Below are 15768 nucleotides of genomic sequence, written 5' to 3'. Positions count from 1 at the left end.
GATTAGTGGCACGACCCTGCCAATTTTTTTTTGCGAGAAATCGGTGGATCCGATTTCATTGTCCAACAAAAATTTATTCCTGCAGCCTAGAAATTGGTGGGTTCAATTTCTTTGCAAACAAAATGTCTACCCAACACAAATCAGACGGTTCGATTTGTATCCCCTCTCACCTTCAAAAAATCGGACCGTCCGATTTCTTTCCATCAACTAACTGCCGTCACAACAATGTAAAACATCCCTAACTCAGCGTTACACCAAACTAGGTGTCATATCCAAAAAATTAGCCAATGTTTTACATAAATATGCAATTAAATATCACCACAATAGCACAAAATACAAACAATTAATCAACTATATATCAATTTACAAGTCTTACCAATTAAAAAAAGAATTCACATGACAAAAAAATAATTTCATATCAAAAATAAAAATAAATTTGTTTAATGGATATTTTATAAATATTTTTTTAATCCTACTTAAATCTTATATAAAAATCAAATACAAATTATGATGATATATATATGTAACACAAGATGCCGATTATATGAGCTGGAGTTTCACAGCGTTGTTGGTTCTCTTCTCCCAAACCATCAATCTTTCTCCTCTCTCTTTCTTTCTCTCTCTCTTTCCCTTCAATGCTGTAATTCTCTTCTCGTCTCTGCTACGTCTCTCTTTCTCTCTCTCTTTCTCAAAATCCCTATTCTTCTCTCACAACTCTCCAACATACATAACCCCACAATCCTTTTCTTCAGGGTCTTTGCGTTTTCCCTTTCTCAATTCTCTTTCTGACACCCTATTTAAGCTTAGTTTCATTTTCTCTCACTGCTCTTTCCCCCTTTCTGGGGTTCATCGTAAATCCCTTCAAATGCATCTGATTTCTGTTTCCAAGCTCCAACGATGACCGCATAGCCTGAGCCTCAGCTCACAGGTTTGGTACAACAATAAAAAAGAGCATTTTTTTGGTGTTGTTTCTATGATATAGATTCTGGATTTTCTTTGTTTTAATCTGGAGTTGTGTTGTTTTTGCTGCTGTGGGGTTTTTACTTGATGGTTTGTGTTATGTGTTGCAATTTGGTCACTTTGATGGAGGTTACTAGGGTTTTCTAGGTGGTAAGGTTGATTTGTGTTTTGTTCAATGGTTGTTGGATTTGGCTTTTAGTGTTTGATGCTGATGATGTGTTTGTGAATTGTTCTCTCTACTGGTTTTTGAGATTTGTTTTTTGGATTTGAAGGTGTTGTTGGTGTCTATGTTGCTGTGATTTTCTTGGTTTGAGATGAGTCGAAGAGTGAGGAGGAAGGTGGCAAGGAAAAGCAAAGGGAATGATGTTGTAGCTTCAAGTTGTCCTGAGATTCGAGATGAGGTTTTGGATTTGGAACTGCCAGGGACGGTTGATTGGAGGAGCTTACCTGATGATACAGTGATTCAGCTGTTGTCATGTCTGAGTTATAGGGACCGTGCTAGCTTATCGTCGACTTGTAGGACATGGAGGACTCTTGGCAGCTCGCAGTGTTTGTGGAACACGTTGGATCTTCGTTCCCACAGGTTTGATGCTAATATGGCATCTTCACTTGCTCCGAGGTGTGTGCATCTTCAGAAGCTAAGGTTTCGTGGGGCAGAGTCTGCTGATGCCATAATCCATCTTCGAGCTAGGAACTTGTGTGAGTTAAGTGGTGACTATTGCAGGAAAATTACTGATGCAACTCTTTCGGTGATTGCTGCCCGGCATGAGTTACTTGAGAGTCTTCAGCTTGGACCTGATTTCTGCGAGAGAATAAGTAGTGATGCTATTAAGGCAATAGCTCATTGCTGTCCTAGACTTAGTAAACTTAGGCTTTCAGGTATCAGAGATGTAAATGCAGATGCTATTAATGCATTGGCTAAGCATTGTCCAAAGTTGACTGATATTGGGTTCATTGATTGTTTGAATGTTGATGAGCTTGCATTGGGGAATGTGATGTCGGTTCATTTCCTTTCTGTTGCGGGCACATCAAGTATGAAGTGGGGTGTTGTTTCCCATCTTTGGCATAAGCTTCCTAACCTGATTGGATTAGATGTTTCGAGAACTGATATTAGTCCATCTGCTGTTGCAAGGTTGTTATCCTTATCGCATAGCTTGAGGGTTTTGTGTGCTTTGAATTGTCCAATCCTCGAAGAAGACACTAGCTTCTCCGCTAGTAAATATAAAAACAAGTTATTAATTTCCCTTTTTACCAATATTTTTGAAGGACTAGCTTCTTTATTTTTTGATAGTACAAAGAAAGGAAAGAATGTCTTTTTGGACTGGAGGAGTTCGAAGAATAATGATAAGGACCTTAATGAAATTATACCTTGGCTTGAATGGATGCTGTCCCATACACTACTGAGATCTGCTGAGAGCCCTCAACAGGGTCTTGATAATTTCTGGGTTGAACAAGGCGGAGCACTCTTACTTAGTCTAATGCAGAGTTCTCAAGAGGATGTTCAAGAGAGGGCAGCTACGGGCCTTGCAACTTTTGTCGTGATTGATGATGAAAATGCTAGCATAGATTGTGGAAGGGCTGAAGCAGTTATGCGAGATGGTGGCATAAGGCTCCTTCTTGGCTTAGCAAAATCTTGGAGGGAAGGGCTTCAATCTGAGGCAGCTAAGGTAGTCACTGGTCCCTTTTGTGTACAGATGATCCTTTTGAACAGTTCTAGTAGTTTTTACTTGCATCTGATGCAAGATTAATTGATACATGCATAACCGATGTGTTTGTACTTATATCTCCAAACGGTCTACATTTGTAGGCAATTGCAAATTTGTCTGTCAATGCCAATGTGGCCAAAGCTGTTGCTGAAGAGGGTGGGATTGAGATTCTCGCTGGTTTGGCTAGGTCAATGAACAAGCTGGTGGCTGAAGAGGCTGCTGGAGGGTTGTGGAATCTCTCTGTAGGAGAAGAGCACAAGGTTGGATTCTGAATATGATTTGCTTTCTCATTTTTTTAATTTAATGCTTAAAGCTTAATGTGAAAACTGAATGAGGCTTCCATCACAGGGTGCCATTGCGGAAGCAGGTGGAATAAAAGCTTTAGTGGATCTTATATTCAAATGGTCCTCTAGTGGAGATGGAGTTTTGGTATGTTTATTTAATTTTATGATTATGAGCATGTTAACTGCTTTTCATATTATCTTCTAATTTATAGCAATAGAGGTTGCTATTTTATGATTGCATATAGCAGTTGGTTGATAACTTAATTTTGCCTTTCCAGGAACGTGCAGCCGGTGCATTGGCTAATTTAGCGGCTGATGACAAGTGTAGTACAGAGGTTGCATTGGCAGGTGGTGTGCATGCTTTAGTGATGCTTGCTCGTAACTGCAAATTTGAGGGCGTGCAAGAGCAGGTACTACTTAGTACTTTCTATTTTTTGGGCATCGCCTATCAATTGCCAAAATTGTTGAAACTACTTTATTAGGTATATTATGCCTACCAAATAAAGCTTGGAACTTATGGTATTTTTTTTTAATTAGTAATCTAATTGTGTTTTAAATGGTGCTTATTCTGGTCAATGGTCACGAGCAAATTGCAAAACAAGGATAGGATGTCTTAGTAAGGATCTGACAAACAGTAATGATGATCAATCTAGTTAAGGGGTGCTTTATGCCATTCTCTATGCCATTTGTCTTGGTAATATAAGCCAAGATGAACACTAAATAAATATTGATTCTTCGGTTGTATGTTTTGTCAATTCTTATCCTTTCCATATAGGGGAATATGATAAAATTGGGGTTCAATAATTAATGTTGCTTCTTATACATGTTAGGCTGCTCGTGCATTGGCTAATTTAGCTGCTCATGGAGATAGCAATAGTAACAATGCTGCTGTTGGACAAGAAGCAGGTGCTCTTGAGGCACTTGTTCAACTTACACGATCTCCACATGAGGGCGTCAGGTAATCTTCTAATAGTTCCTGAAATCTGTGTTATTGTACATTGTTTGGTGAAAACGGGATTAAATGGAAAAAGGAAGGAGTGGTAGAGATAGAATGCAAGAAAAGCATTTCGTTTGTAAATCAATCTAAATGGAAATTTTGCTTAACTTAATAGAAAATGTTGTCGAGGGTTAATTTTAATGCCACTGCAAACTTGAAATTTGCATCTTTGCCTTATAGAACTAAGAGCTGCAGTCTCTCCCTTAATAGAAGAAAAGGTTATTTAATAGCTTTATAATTACTACTTTTAAATATTTTGCCATGAATTAATTGGCCAATCAGCTTGAGTGCCCCACATTGTGGGGAAGCCTCTCTCTCTCTCTCTCTCTCTCTCTCTCTCTCTCTCTCTCTCTCTCTCTCTCTCTCATGTAATTATCAGGTTAGGCTGCGTATATTGCACCCTGGGTGCGCTCCTTCCCCCGGACCCTGCGTTATCACAGGATGCATGTGCACCAGGGTGCTCTTTTTTTTTTTAAATGTGTAAAGAGTTTGCGGAGAAAAAGCTAAATCCATTCCTCTCTTAATAAGAAGTTTTTTCCGTGTCTATATTATTACAGGCAAGAAGCTGCTGGTGCCCTTTGGAATTTGTCATTTGATGATAGAAACAGGGAAGCCATCGCAGCAGCTGGTGGAGTTCAGGCTTTGGTATGTGTTGTTCCTTGTTTAGCTTAATATTTTCTGTTAAGATTGTGGGACTAGATTGGAGAGGAGGAAAAGAGAGAATAATGACTATAAATATATTGATATGTTTATAATCTGATGTTTTCCAATATACAATATCCTAATCCCTATTTATAGCAGTACCACTCTTAATCCATATGGTAGAGATATTATATGATATCTTCTTTATTCCAACACTCCCCCTGAAGCTAAAGCTTACTAAGCTTTAAAGCTTGTTACAATTAAACCCTTAATAATACAAACTAATCTCCATTGAAGATTAGCGAGGAACTTAAGGTGTGTCTGAATATTAATCGAGGAAGCTAGAACGGTTGTCAGCCTGAACAAGCCTTTGGAGAATTGCATTACTAGGAAGGAGAAAAGACATGCAACTATCAATGGAGTTTCCAAATATCAATGATGGCTGTAATGACAGAATTAATCTAGCAATCTGAGATTCCAGATTGAGACGCATCAACTCAGAGGGGTGGCCACATCATGTTGGGTTATTTGCTGGGTTTAAATCTTGGATTGAATAGGCAATCTATAGAAGGCTTTAGACACCTCTGCAGCTATAGAGAATGCTCTTGTTGTCAAGTGTATATCTCTAATTTTTAATAGAAAATGAAATTTTGTTAAAATAGTGAAGAATGTATAGAAGAGGATGAGACACCCTCTCATAATGCACAAATACATAATATATAGCTCAAACCTAACCGACATGAGTCATGACCATGTATTAACTAATAATGCATACCAATCCCTTGAATAGACCATGTTCTGAGGCCAAAAAGGTAGTCCTATTTTAAATGAAATCAATAGTTGAGAAGGAATCATTGAAAATCCCAAAATTCCTTTTCAACCAAATACACCAAAGAGCGACACAAATTTATTTTATTACTGCCTTTCGCTGCTAATAGCTTTAATTGCAATGTAATTTAATACAGTATACTCTTGAGATCTATGTGTAATGTGTAACTCCACCTTAGAACTTAGGCCAGAGGGAGGGTTGTCCAAGACTGAAGACACTTGTGGATCACAAAACCTGTAGGATTGGATATTTGTGAATGGCCTAATTTTGATTGTAGGATAGAATGATAGACTTATACCCACCTAATTTCACCCACAAAGCTAGCTCAAAGGTGTAGGGCTGCTCAAATGATTATAAATGCCATTTTGGTATACACTTACATAATGTCAGACTTACTAAGTAAATTGCAGGATCTTATCACATTTTCATGTTATAGATGATAATTCAAAGCATTTTGATGGTCTCGGAACATACGGAAATACTGAAATTAATAGAATAATTAAGCATCAATCTGTTTTTTGTTTTCTTGTTTCAAGTACTTAGGTAGAAGGCAACACGGAATGCCTTATAGTGGTAGTTATTAATATGCATTGTAAGATAGAGTTTTCCTGTTGCAACAAAATGAAATTTGAAATTTATTTTGAGGAAGACTACGCATGGGACATCGATACATTGCTTATGTATGCTTCAACTGAAGTGTCATGATTTACCTACAAATATATATTGAACTTTTTAGGCAAAGCTAACAGAACCAAATTACTGTATTGTTGCTGGGACACTGCGATTTGACCTACTTATCAAACAATAGAGAAATTTTCTTTTTTCAGATAAAGTTCTGAAACCTGCTGAATGCTTCAAAGAAAGAAGATTCAATGCCCTTTTTTTGTTACCCCGAAGTTGAAAAAATAACTATTTCAACATTGTTTCTTTTTAAATTTTACTCATTGTTGCTTAATCACTGGGGTCTGGAATTCTATTTCCATTTTTAATGAGAACATGGGCTTCCACGTAGGTTAGTATTGTATTTCTTTTCAAATAGTAATCTTTTAATGGTATTACCTTTTGTTTCCCCACAATTTACCAAATCATTTGAAAAGGTGGTTTCCATCATCCATAATTGATGAAAATTTATGTCAAGAAATTTTATTGGATGAAGATTGTCTTTTGTGACTCAAATTTTGAATTTATCTGAATTAATTATGATACTTTATATAATATCAGTGAATTTTCAATTGATTTTGACAACTTAATGGAAAATTGAAGCTAATCGAATATTTGGGGACGTTGTGAGTATGCATTGTTTATTAATATTTGTCTAGATTGTTGATCAAGTTTGTCAACCAGTTTTCAAGTTAATTATCGGTGGCTTTTGAGATGAATAAAATCATGTTTTTGAAAATAAAAAATGAAAATTTATGGGTCCCTTTTGACTTATTTTTGCCATATCATTACTTTTTCGGTGGCTAAAATGTTGTGTTGTTTTGAAATATTTGGTTGGAGTGCAATTCATGCAACCTTCGATGATAAATTTTCGGACATGCAAGTTTTTTTTCGGACATGCAAGTTTTATGTGATATGATTTGACATTTGGCATCTATTTGTAGAGCTCACCTTTTCACTCATGATCTTTTTAGAGGACTTTCCTCAGACATGTTGAGGGATTAGAAAGTTTCACTTCTTTTGATCGTATTTTTTCACTTGTATAGAGGATTTCTTATCTGCTGTTTCCTTGTATTACTCTCCTCTCTGTTGCAGTGATACTCTTCTTCTATCCCTAAAAAAATAAAAGTTCTAATATTTTGATGCTTCAACGTTGTGGTTTATGTAGGTTGCTCTTGCGCAATCTTGTTCTAATGCCTCTCCTGGACTTCAAGAAAGGGCTGCTGGTGCTCTCTGGGGATTATCAGTCTCCGAGGCCAATAGGTAATGAAAGAGTTCTATTTATAATTTTATCCTGATAGTATTGATATCTTGAATCTTGATTCTTAAGACATTCTTTAAGAAAGTTATAACCTATTTTTATCCTTCATGCTCTGTTGTTCCAGAGAAATTTTTTGTGGTCCTTTCTAAATTATTCTCCATTATCCCTCAGTTTCTTTTTTTTTTTTTTAATAGAAAATATTGAGGGTATTGGAATCATCTACCTGCTTTCGTAAGCTCGAATTTATAATCCTGTCTCATTCATAGTTGAAATCAAAATCCTCACAATGAGATACATAATAAATTCATGCATCTTGGAATATGATGTTTGCCACTTTTAATATACTTTGTTGACTTATTGCCTTATATTTCATAACTATCTGATTCTAAATCTACCATGCAAGCTTTATTACATTTGTTTCACTCTTAAAAACTGTAACTGTTACATCTTTCTTTGTCCTCCATCACTGATTTTGAATAACATCTACGGGATTGGAACAAATTGAAATTCATTTAGATGTAGCATCTATAAAAGTGCTCATGTGGTTATTCCATTGTTTCATTATCTCCACGCTACATTATGCTTACCTTAATTACTGGTCGTCTTTGCTTTTAGCATTGCCATTGGACGTGAAGGTGGTGTTGCACCTTTGATTGCTCTTGCAAGGTCTGAAGCAGAGGTAATTTATTTCCTTGATTATCAATGTCAAACATTTTATATGCTTTTACGACTTTTTTTTTATATATGTAAAATCATGATCAAATCCATGCCACTTCTGCTTTCAGGATGTTCATGAAACTGCCGCAGGAGCACTGTGGAATCTTGCTTTCAACCCTGGTAATGCTTTACGAATAGTAGAGGAAGGAGGAGTTTCTGCACTTGTGGATCTGTGTTCTTCATCAGTTTCGAAGATGGCACGGTTCATGGCTGCCTTGGCATTGGCTTACATGTTCGATGGAAGGTAATTTGATTATTCCCCCTTTCCCGTCTCCTTTGTTTGATAGGAGTGGAATGCTCCCATTCTTTCCTTTCCATGTGAATGTCGTTTTCTGTTCACGTTTCAAGTGGTTGATTGCAGAAATATATTGTTTATTTGACTAGTCAAACGAGATACAGAATCAATGTTGGAATATTGGTATTTGTTGTCTATCTATTTGTTTATGTTAATTGAATTTTGCCCATGTTAACAAAGTGTTCATCCAATTATGGAGGAAATGCCAGTATATGAATAATCAGGTCAGTAGATGATTGTTTAGTACTCTTCCATCAATCGGTATCTACATCTAGTTGTAGTTTCGTTTTAAGTTACAATTACAAAGATGCCGAACTAATATGTTACCGGTAGCCATGGCTTTTCTCCTCCTACCTTTGTTAGTTGAACAAATATGTGAAGTGAATGTAACGTATTCTTTACTGTTACAACCAATTATTTAACCTATTAACTTGGATACAAGAAACCCCTTTGTGTATCTTATCTGAGATGATGGTGCATTTTGCAGAATGGATGAGTTTGCTTTAGTAGGCACGGGTTCGGAAGGTATTTCTAAGAGCGTGAGCTTGGATGGGGCAAGAAGGATGGCCTTAAAAAACATTGAAACCTTTGTCCTTATGTTTTCGGATCCACAAGCATTCACAGCTGCTGCAGCATCATCGGCTCCCGCAGCATTATCCCAGGTTACTGAAGGCGCTCGAATACAGGAAGCAGGACATCTGAGATGCAGGTTTTTCTCTCTTTCCTACCAGCATTCTCTTTTCAAGGATAAATTACAATAACATCCCTTGAGAGTAGGTCATATTACATAGACACCCTTCTATTTGTAAAATCTTCCCTAAAATTTATGTGAACTAAAATTGATAGCATTTATATCTTGAAAAACATGACATCTTGACATATCAAGGGTTTGTTTTGTAGTATTGACAAACCTTGGGAGGTTAGTGTAATTTACCCTTTTATAATGCAAAACTGCATGCAAATTTAACTTCTTTCATGCTTGGGATATCTAACTTATTAATTTTTATTTTTATTTTTTGGTTATTTAGTGGTGCTGAAATCGGAAGATTTGTCACCATGCTGCGGAATCCATCATCTATACTCAAGACTTGTGCAGCATTTGCTCTTCTCCAGGTAACTGAAACACCCTCATAAGTCCCATACTCAGCGCAAATCGACAGTCAACACTTTGATATTATCTGTATTTCAAGTTATTTTGATTTCTGATTTTTGACGAAATTGTACTTTTTTTCGATTGCAGTTTACAATTCCTGGGGGAAGACACGCCATTCACCATGCCAGCCTCATGCAGAATGCAGGAGCAGCAAGAGTTCTTCGTGGCGCGGCTGCTGCTGCCACAGCTCCACTCGAAGCGAAAATCTTTGCCAGAATAGTTCTTCGCAACCTTGAGTATCACCAAATTGAGCATACAGCGTAGATCAAATTCATCTATTCTGTTACAAAATCCTCCTCAAAGTAAAATTGGACTTCTCTGGTGTTTCTCACATGTATACGAACTGCTCAACAATGCCATGAGAACACTGCTAGCTGGCTGAATCTGAATTTGATGTAAGTGAAGCAAAAAAAAGACCTAAATTGCAGGTTCATCTATCTTTTAAGTCCCTTGGAACTGCTTAGTCAAAAACAGTTCTTTATTTGAGATGTATTTCTTCCCCTTTTGTATCAATCTTTTTTACACCATGGTTGCATGACTGCATCAGATAGGAAAAATGATATAAATTTTAGCGGTTATGTTTTTTCCTTTTTTTTTCCTGGGCCCTTTTGTATTATTATTATCCTGACATGTTCTGTATAATTATAAATTTAGAACTTTTTTGAAGTATTTTATGAAAGGTTAGGTTCAATTTATTTTAATGGAATGCATTAATGATATCACCTTTTGGGTTTGGCACCTTCAATCTAGTTTCTCCATCTCAAAATGCATATTGTTTTCAATAAATTGATGCATTGAAAATTCCATGTATTTGGAAATTATTCAAATGGTTTGAATAATTTTGCCCAACCTCTTCTTGAATAACATTTAGTGGTTTGTCTTAAGTTATAACAACTTGATATTGTTTCACCTTTAGAAAAAATCATAATCAGTTTGGAATATGTGCATTAAAAACATAAATAAATTTCATTTTTTGTCTGGTGTTATGTTTTGCATTGATATAGAGATTGTGTCAAATCTTAGACTCTTAAAGATTACTATTAGGACTTGATGCAATACACTTGTAAGATATTAAAATTGATTTGAATTCATGGTTAAAATATTCAGGTATTAAATAATGAAATTAATATTTGATTCGATAATTAATGAACTAGTATTTGTTGCCCCTAAAGGTGGTTATGAAGGATAATAATGGAGATTGAATGAAGAATTTTTTTCTGGCACTGTAATGAAGAACTTTTATTTGATGCTGTCGGCTCCTCTCAATTGTTTAAAGTTGAACAACAATAATAACAGTATTTTAATTGGTGCTATATATAAGAACGAAATAAGATCATTGTGTTTTCATTATAAATTGTTTATAAAGAGTAATGATAGAGTGTGAAAATATTATACTAAGCATGGAATGTATTAAATATGATTGAAAATAAAAATGCCTTTTTTTTTTTTTTTTTCCACTTTGCAAGTGTTAAAGTGTTCAAGGCAGGAGCTTCATGGCAAAGGCTTTACATAATGGCAACCAGGGTGAAAAATAGCAAATGATCATTCCAGACTTTGCCTCTTTTATTGTTGGTGATGACTCCTTATGTTATCTTTCTTCAGCAGTTTTTCTGAAATTACAACACAACACAACACAATAGTTGAAAAAGAGATATCTGAGAGGAGTTCAACTAAGAAATCAATTTTTTTTAGCCAACATAAGTCAATTTTTTAAATTCTAAATCCTCTGAAAAATGAGTATTACAAAAATAATTTTATAATAAAAAAATTGACTATTTTAACTACTTAAAGTTGATTTTCTTTTTTTTTTTTATCTCAAAACTAAACAGTATGATCATCATGCTATTGTTGTGACTATTTATTCTAAATATGACAGTTATTATTAACTTGTATTATGTAATTTTGGGAAAAGATAAAGTGATGTGATGAAAACAAAATATAGAAGTTAAAACTTAAAACCACATTGTGTTCGAATTTATTAACAAGAGAAAATGCTTTCTAAAACTAAACATGATTCATTTTATTTTCCCATATTCACTATGAGCTCTTAATCAAATGGTTGAAAGAGTAGTTAGTGACTAACCTTGGGAAATTACACTTTAACATTTGAAATATACTTGAGCATCATATCAACAATTTCTGAAGAGACCTTTGAAGCTGATCTTTTTATATTTCTTATCTTTGCATCTGTCTCTTCCTCAAGCTTTCTTACATTGGATCCAGAGCTCCCAGTTGTCTAAATACAAGTAAAGAAATTCTGTTATGTAATCACAAATGCAACACTTTTTACTTTTATTTTTTAAATTAAAAAATATTTTCAAATATTAAAAAAATATTTTAATTTCCAAAATTGTATAGCCATCCTAGTTAGCATAATGATAGTTATCATAACATATCATAACATATCTCTAAAATTGCTATGTCCACGTAAGAAATCAGTCGCTATATATTTCTATATAAATATATATATTATTTAGCTCATCTTAATATGTATTTTATATTCTAATATTATTCTATACGAATGATTAATTTTTTGTACAATGATTGTAAAATGAAACATATCACTGTAATCTTGGTATTGTGGTAATATCTTCAAAATATCATAATGGTAATTAAGACCACAATAGTCATATTTTGAGTACCTCTGAGATTGACTTTTGGTATTCTTCTTCCATTTGAGCTCTATATTGTGCTGCCTCCCTCTCAGCCTCTTCTTTTGCCTGCTTCAATCTTTTATTCCTCACTAAGAAGTTAAAAACAACATTCATTCATTTCATATTGTTAAAAATTATAATAAGATATAAAAAATGCCCTTTTTACTTTTTATTATTTATTTTTTTTATCTTACAGTTTCTTGCATTGGAAACAATATGTTGTGCTTCTTGTTCAGCAGTTAGCAGCATCTGAATGCCGCCTTGTCCTTTATAGGGTTCCATGATAACTGCATCTCAACAAAATCAATATTTCAATTAAAAGAATCTATGAAACTTGGTTATGTTGTGAGCTTTCTACATTGAATTTTCTTTAGCATTTAACATTTATCAAGTAAGAACATAGTTTAGCATAAAAAGAAAAACTGTGAACATAATTGAAGAAACAAAGTAATCAATTATTTTCTTACCTAAGTGATGGAAAATATATGTTCCAGAATCACCTAAATGGAGAAATATTTTTCCTGATTCAAGTGTAGTGGGAGGAAGAACTTTGATGCCATGTGATAGAGATTAATGTATTTTCTCATAACTCTCCGAAAGTAATGCTGGGAATAGTTTTGTTATATACCAAGTCAACATAAGAAGTTTCTAATTTTGGATAGTAACATATAATTTACTTTATAACAAAAATCAAATATTAAACTAAACCTTTATTACAACAAAGTATAAAAAGATACATCTTTTGCTTACCAAAAATCCAACCATACCAATATTTTGGCTTAAAACTAGGAGTGCGTTTGGTTTGCGTTTTAAAATAAACATACTAAAAATAAAAACATAAAATAAAAACGCAAAACTAAACACATTCTAAGATTTTTATAATCTTCTTTTAATTTTTATGAAGATTTGATGACATTTAATGCATTGACAAAGTAACTACAAACTCCAAATTTTATCTTTTGCACATCTATCTATTTATCTATCTATTTATAATATATAAAAGCTGATACCAACTCTTTTCACAATGAGTTTAAGCAGTCTTTTCTTTGTTAATGATGCCACAACAGCAATTCTAATGACTTGGCAAAAATGAAAATCAACTAATCACTATTTAGTATTAGTAAAATGTTTTAAAAAAATTAAAACAAAAAACTCTTATCTATTATTATTTAATTGAAACATTAAAACATCAAGTACTAATTAAATGCAATAAACATACATTAAAAGTGTCAATAATAATAATTATAAAAAATTTCAGTTACAAATATTCAAATTCTACAACTTATACATATTAAGACTCTTACTACTCTTCATTTTTTAATCTCTCATACTAATTGTCAAAAATTTCTTAAATTTAATATATATAATATATAAAAGCTGATACCAACTCTCTTCACAATGAGTTTAAGTCATCATTTCTTTACTAATGATGCCACATCAGCAATTCTAATGACTTGGTAAAAGATGAAAATCAACCAATCAACCAATCACTATTTAGTAAAACGTTTTTAAAAAATTAAAACAAAAAACTCTTATCTATTATTATTCAATTGAAACATCAAGTACTAATAATAATAATTATAAAAAATTTCAGTTACAAATATTCAAATATTCTACAACTTATGCATATTAAGACTCTTACTACTATTCATTTCTTAATCTCTCATACTAATTGTCAAAATTTTCTTAAATTTAATATAATATTTTTATATATTTTTCATTCTCATTCATTTATTTTTTTTAATAATTTACAAACAAAAAAACTACAAGAAAAGACAAAGTGTAGCCATTAATGCAAATCGAAAAATGAAAAAAATGAAAATGCAGTTTTATATAATTCTAATATAAATAACCTATGTCTTTTTTAAAAATAAATAAATTCAAAATCTATTTATAATATGTTCTCTAAAATATTTTTAATATAACATTTATTAAAATATACTATATAGTATAAATAATCTACCTCTCCGTGTATTGTGCGGGTCTCACTCTAGTTTTATTTGTAGTAGTTAGTATTTAATTAATTATATTAAATGATACTTTAGTTTCCATTCTATGATATATTGAAGGTTTCAAAGTATAAAAGTTTACAAATTAAAGCACAAATAATTCATAGTTATGAAGTTGTTACAAGTCTGGGTTTTAAAATTAGGGAATGCTGGCCTAAAATCTATTTCACTTGAATTTATATTAGAAAAATATGTTTAGTTAGATTTAAAATTAGAATTATTTCTCTTTATAATTTATAAACGGTAATAAAGTAATTTTGCATTCTTATAAAAAAATATAACGTGTTAGTAATCTTAATGCATGCTTCTGAAAGATTTTTGTACTTTTAGTTAAATATCATTCTATTGTTTTTTATTTCATTATAATTTCAGACTCGTGTGTATTGTTTTTCCATTAAACTATAGGTAAATAAACTATTTAAATTGGATTAATGACAAATGGCTATGTTAAGCTGCAAAAGAGTCTAAGTAAATTCGTGGAGCTGACCTAGACTTGACTCGCGAGTTAATTCGTAGACTTGTATGGGTTCACCTGTTATATATATATACTCAATTCTAACTCTTCAAAATTAATAATATCAATCTTAAAGCACATAATAAATTAAAATAATAGTATACATTATAACAAATACTTTAAAATACACATTCAAATCCTCTATAATTATTCTTATACAAATACAACATAGAACACACAAAATTAAAAATTCTAAATCTGTAATACTAAATCTTTAATTGAACATTGAACAATATCAAATAATCAAATTAACTCTAATAAAAATAATTAATTACTAATCAGCCATGAATGGATGAACCATCTGGCCATCTAATATAAACGATAAGCAATAGGCTAAAATTAGAAGCAATAAAATTAAAAAAGCAAAAAAAAAAAAAAAACTAAATCAAGAAGCAAAGGATCAAAGAAAGGGCAAAAGACATACAAAAAATAGAGGATACAGAAGAAAAGAAGGGGCAAAGTTCCAGCAATAGCAAATCGAAGACAAGGGTACAGCAGGCAGCGGTGGTGAGGGTGCAGCAGCAGCACGAAACGATGGCGGCGACAAATAGTCATGGATTTCACAACGATGCAAACCAGAGCAGCGATAAGACTGTAGGAGAAGTAGTCGAAATCGTGAACGGTGATAGCACGATGGAGTTGCGGATAGTGGAGATGTGAAGAAATGCAAAGCAGAGGGCAACACAGGAAAAATTCACAAAGACAATGGCGCAAATCAGAGTAGAGATAGCAGACGCAGCCACGCAGATGAACAACGGCAGCTCGACGAGGAACGGCGACTGCGGCAGAACATGGAGAAAGTGAGACTTGAGAGAAACGACGCAGATGAGTGAGTTGTGAGTAAGTTTTCTTTCATTATTTGGGAGTGTTATCGTAACCCTAATAAAAAAAGTGTTTTTTTAGTTTCAAAATGACACTTTTTTGAGTAAAAATGAAAAAAAAAAAACACAAATTCGCTAACTCGGTCTAGACTCACGAGTTTGTCCGAATTTGACTAAGTCTAGCCGAATTTACTCAGGATAGAGTCTATGCCCGAGTCAACTCGATTCCATATCTAAACTCGTAAATTCGTAGTTTGCGAATTACC

At 33.3% G+C, this 15768-nt stretch overlaps 2 protein-coding genes across 3 annotated transcripts; one reads left to right on the top strand and one right to left on the bottom strand.

Moving 5' to 3' along the window:
• The first annotated feature begins 525 nt into the window (after nt 1-525).
• LOC112744418 (protein ARABIDILLO 1) lies at nt 526-10205 on the top strand. Of its 2 annotated transcripts, none has more exons than XM_025794039.3 (13): nt 526-928; nt 1233-2627; nt 2768-2926; nt 3015-3095; nt 3229-3360; nt 3781-3908; nt 4505-4592; nt 7247-7341; nt 7955-8018; nt 8125-8300; nt 8839-9060; nt 9380-9464; nt 9592-10205. In XM_025794039.3, the coding sequence occupies exons 2-13, from the start codon at nt 1275-1277 to the stop codon at nt 9766-9768; spliced, it is 2760 nt and encodes a 919-aa protein (XP_025649824.1). In that variant the 5' UTR covers nt 526-928; nt 1233-1274; the 3' UTR covers nt 9769-10205. The 2 variants fall into 2 exon arrangements, with proteins under 2 accessions (XP_025649824.1, XP_072071251.1); XM_072215150.1 differs by having other exon boundaries at nt 545-933.
• A 1391-nt stretch (nt 10206-11596) lies between these two features.
• On the bottom strand, nt 11597-12441 carry LOC112740669 (V-type proton ATPase subunit G-like). The gene is made up of 3 exons (XM_025789269.2): nt 12353-12441; nt 12147-12247; nt 11597-11740 (listed from the first exon to the last, which is right to left on the bottom strand). Exons 1-3 carry the CDS (start codon nt 12438-12440, stop codon nt 11597-11599), a joined length of 333 nt encoding a protein of 110 aa, XP_025645054.1. The 5' UTR covers nt 12441.
• Nucleotides 12442-15768: the final 3327 nt, after the last annotated feature.

The sequence above is a fragment of the Arachis hypogaea genome, chromosome 14 (assembly GCF_003086295.3).
Source record: "Arachis hypogaea cultivar Tifrunner chromosome 14, arahy.Tifrunner.gnm2.J5K5, whole genome shotgun sequence".
Taxonomy (NCBI): domain Eukaryota; kingdom Viridiplantae; phylum Streptophyta; class Magnoliopsida; order Fabales; family Fabaceae; genus Arachis; species Arachis hypogaea.
Note: the sequence above shows the minus strand (reverse complement) of the source record. Positions and strands in the feature narration are given on the sequence as shown.

Excerpts from the sequence above, each read along its gene's own strand:
- LOC112744418 (XM_025794039.3), top strand. The coding sequence starts at position 1,275 with ATGAGTCGAAGAGTGAGGAGGAAGGTGGCAAGGAAAAGCAAAGGGAAT. Across the intron at positions 2,628-2,767 it reads TTCAATCTGAGGCAGCTAAG|GCAATTGCAAATTTGTCTGT; the intron begins GTAGTCACTGGT and ends CTACATTTGTAG. Across the intron at positions 8,301-8,838 it reads GCTTACATGTTCGATGGAAG|AATGGATGAGTTTGCTTTAG; the intron begins GTAATTTGATTA and ends TGCATTTTGCAG.
- LOC112740669 (XM_025789269.2), bottom strand. The coding sequence starts at position 12,440 with ATGGAACCCTATAAAGGACAAGGCGGCATTCAGATGCTGCTAACTGCT. Across the intron at positions 12,248-12,352 it reads TGTTTCCAATGCAAGAAACT|TGAGGAATAAAAGATTGAAG; the intron begins GTAAGATAAAAA and ends TTAACTTCTTAG. Across the intron at positions 11,741-12,146 it reads ACCAAAAGTCAATCTCAGAG|ACAACTGGGAGCTCTGGATC; the intron begins GTACTCAAAATA and ends ACTTGTATTTAG.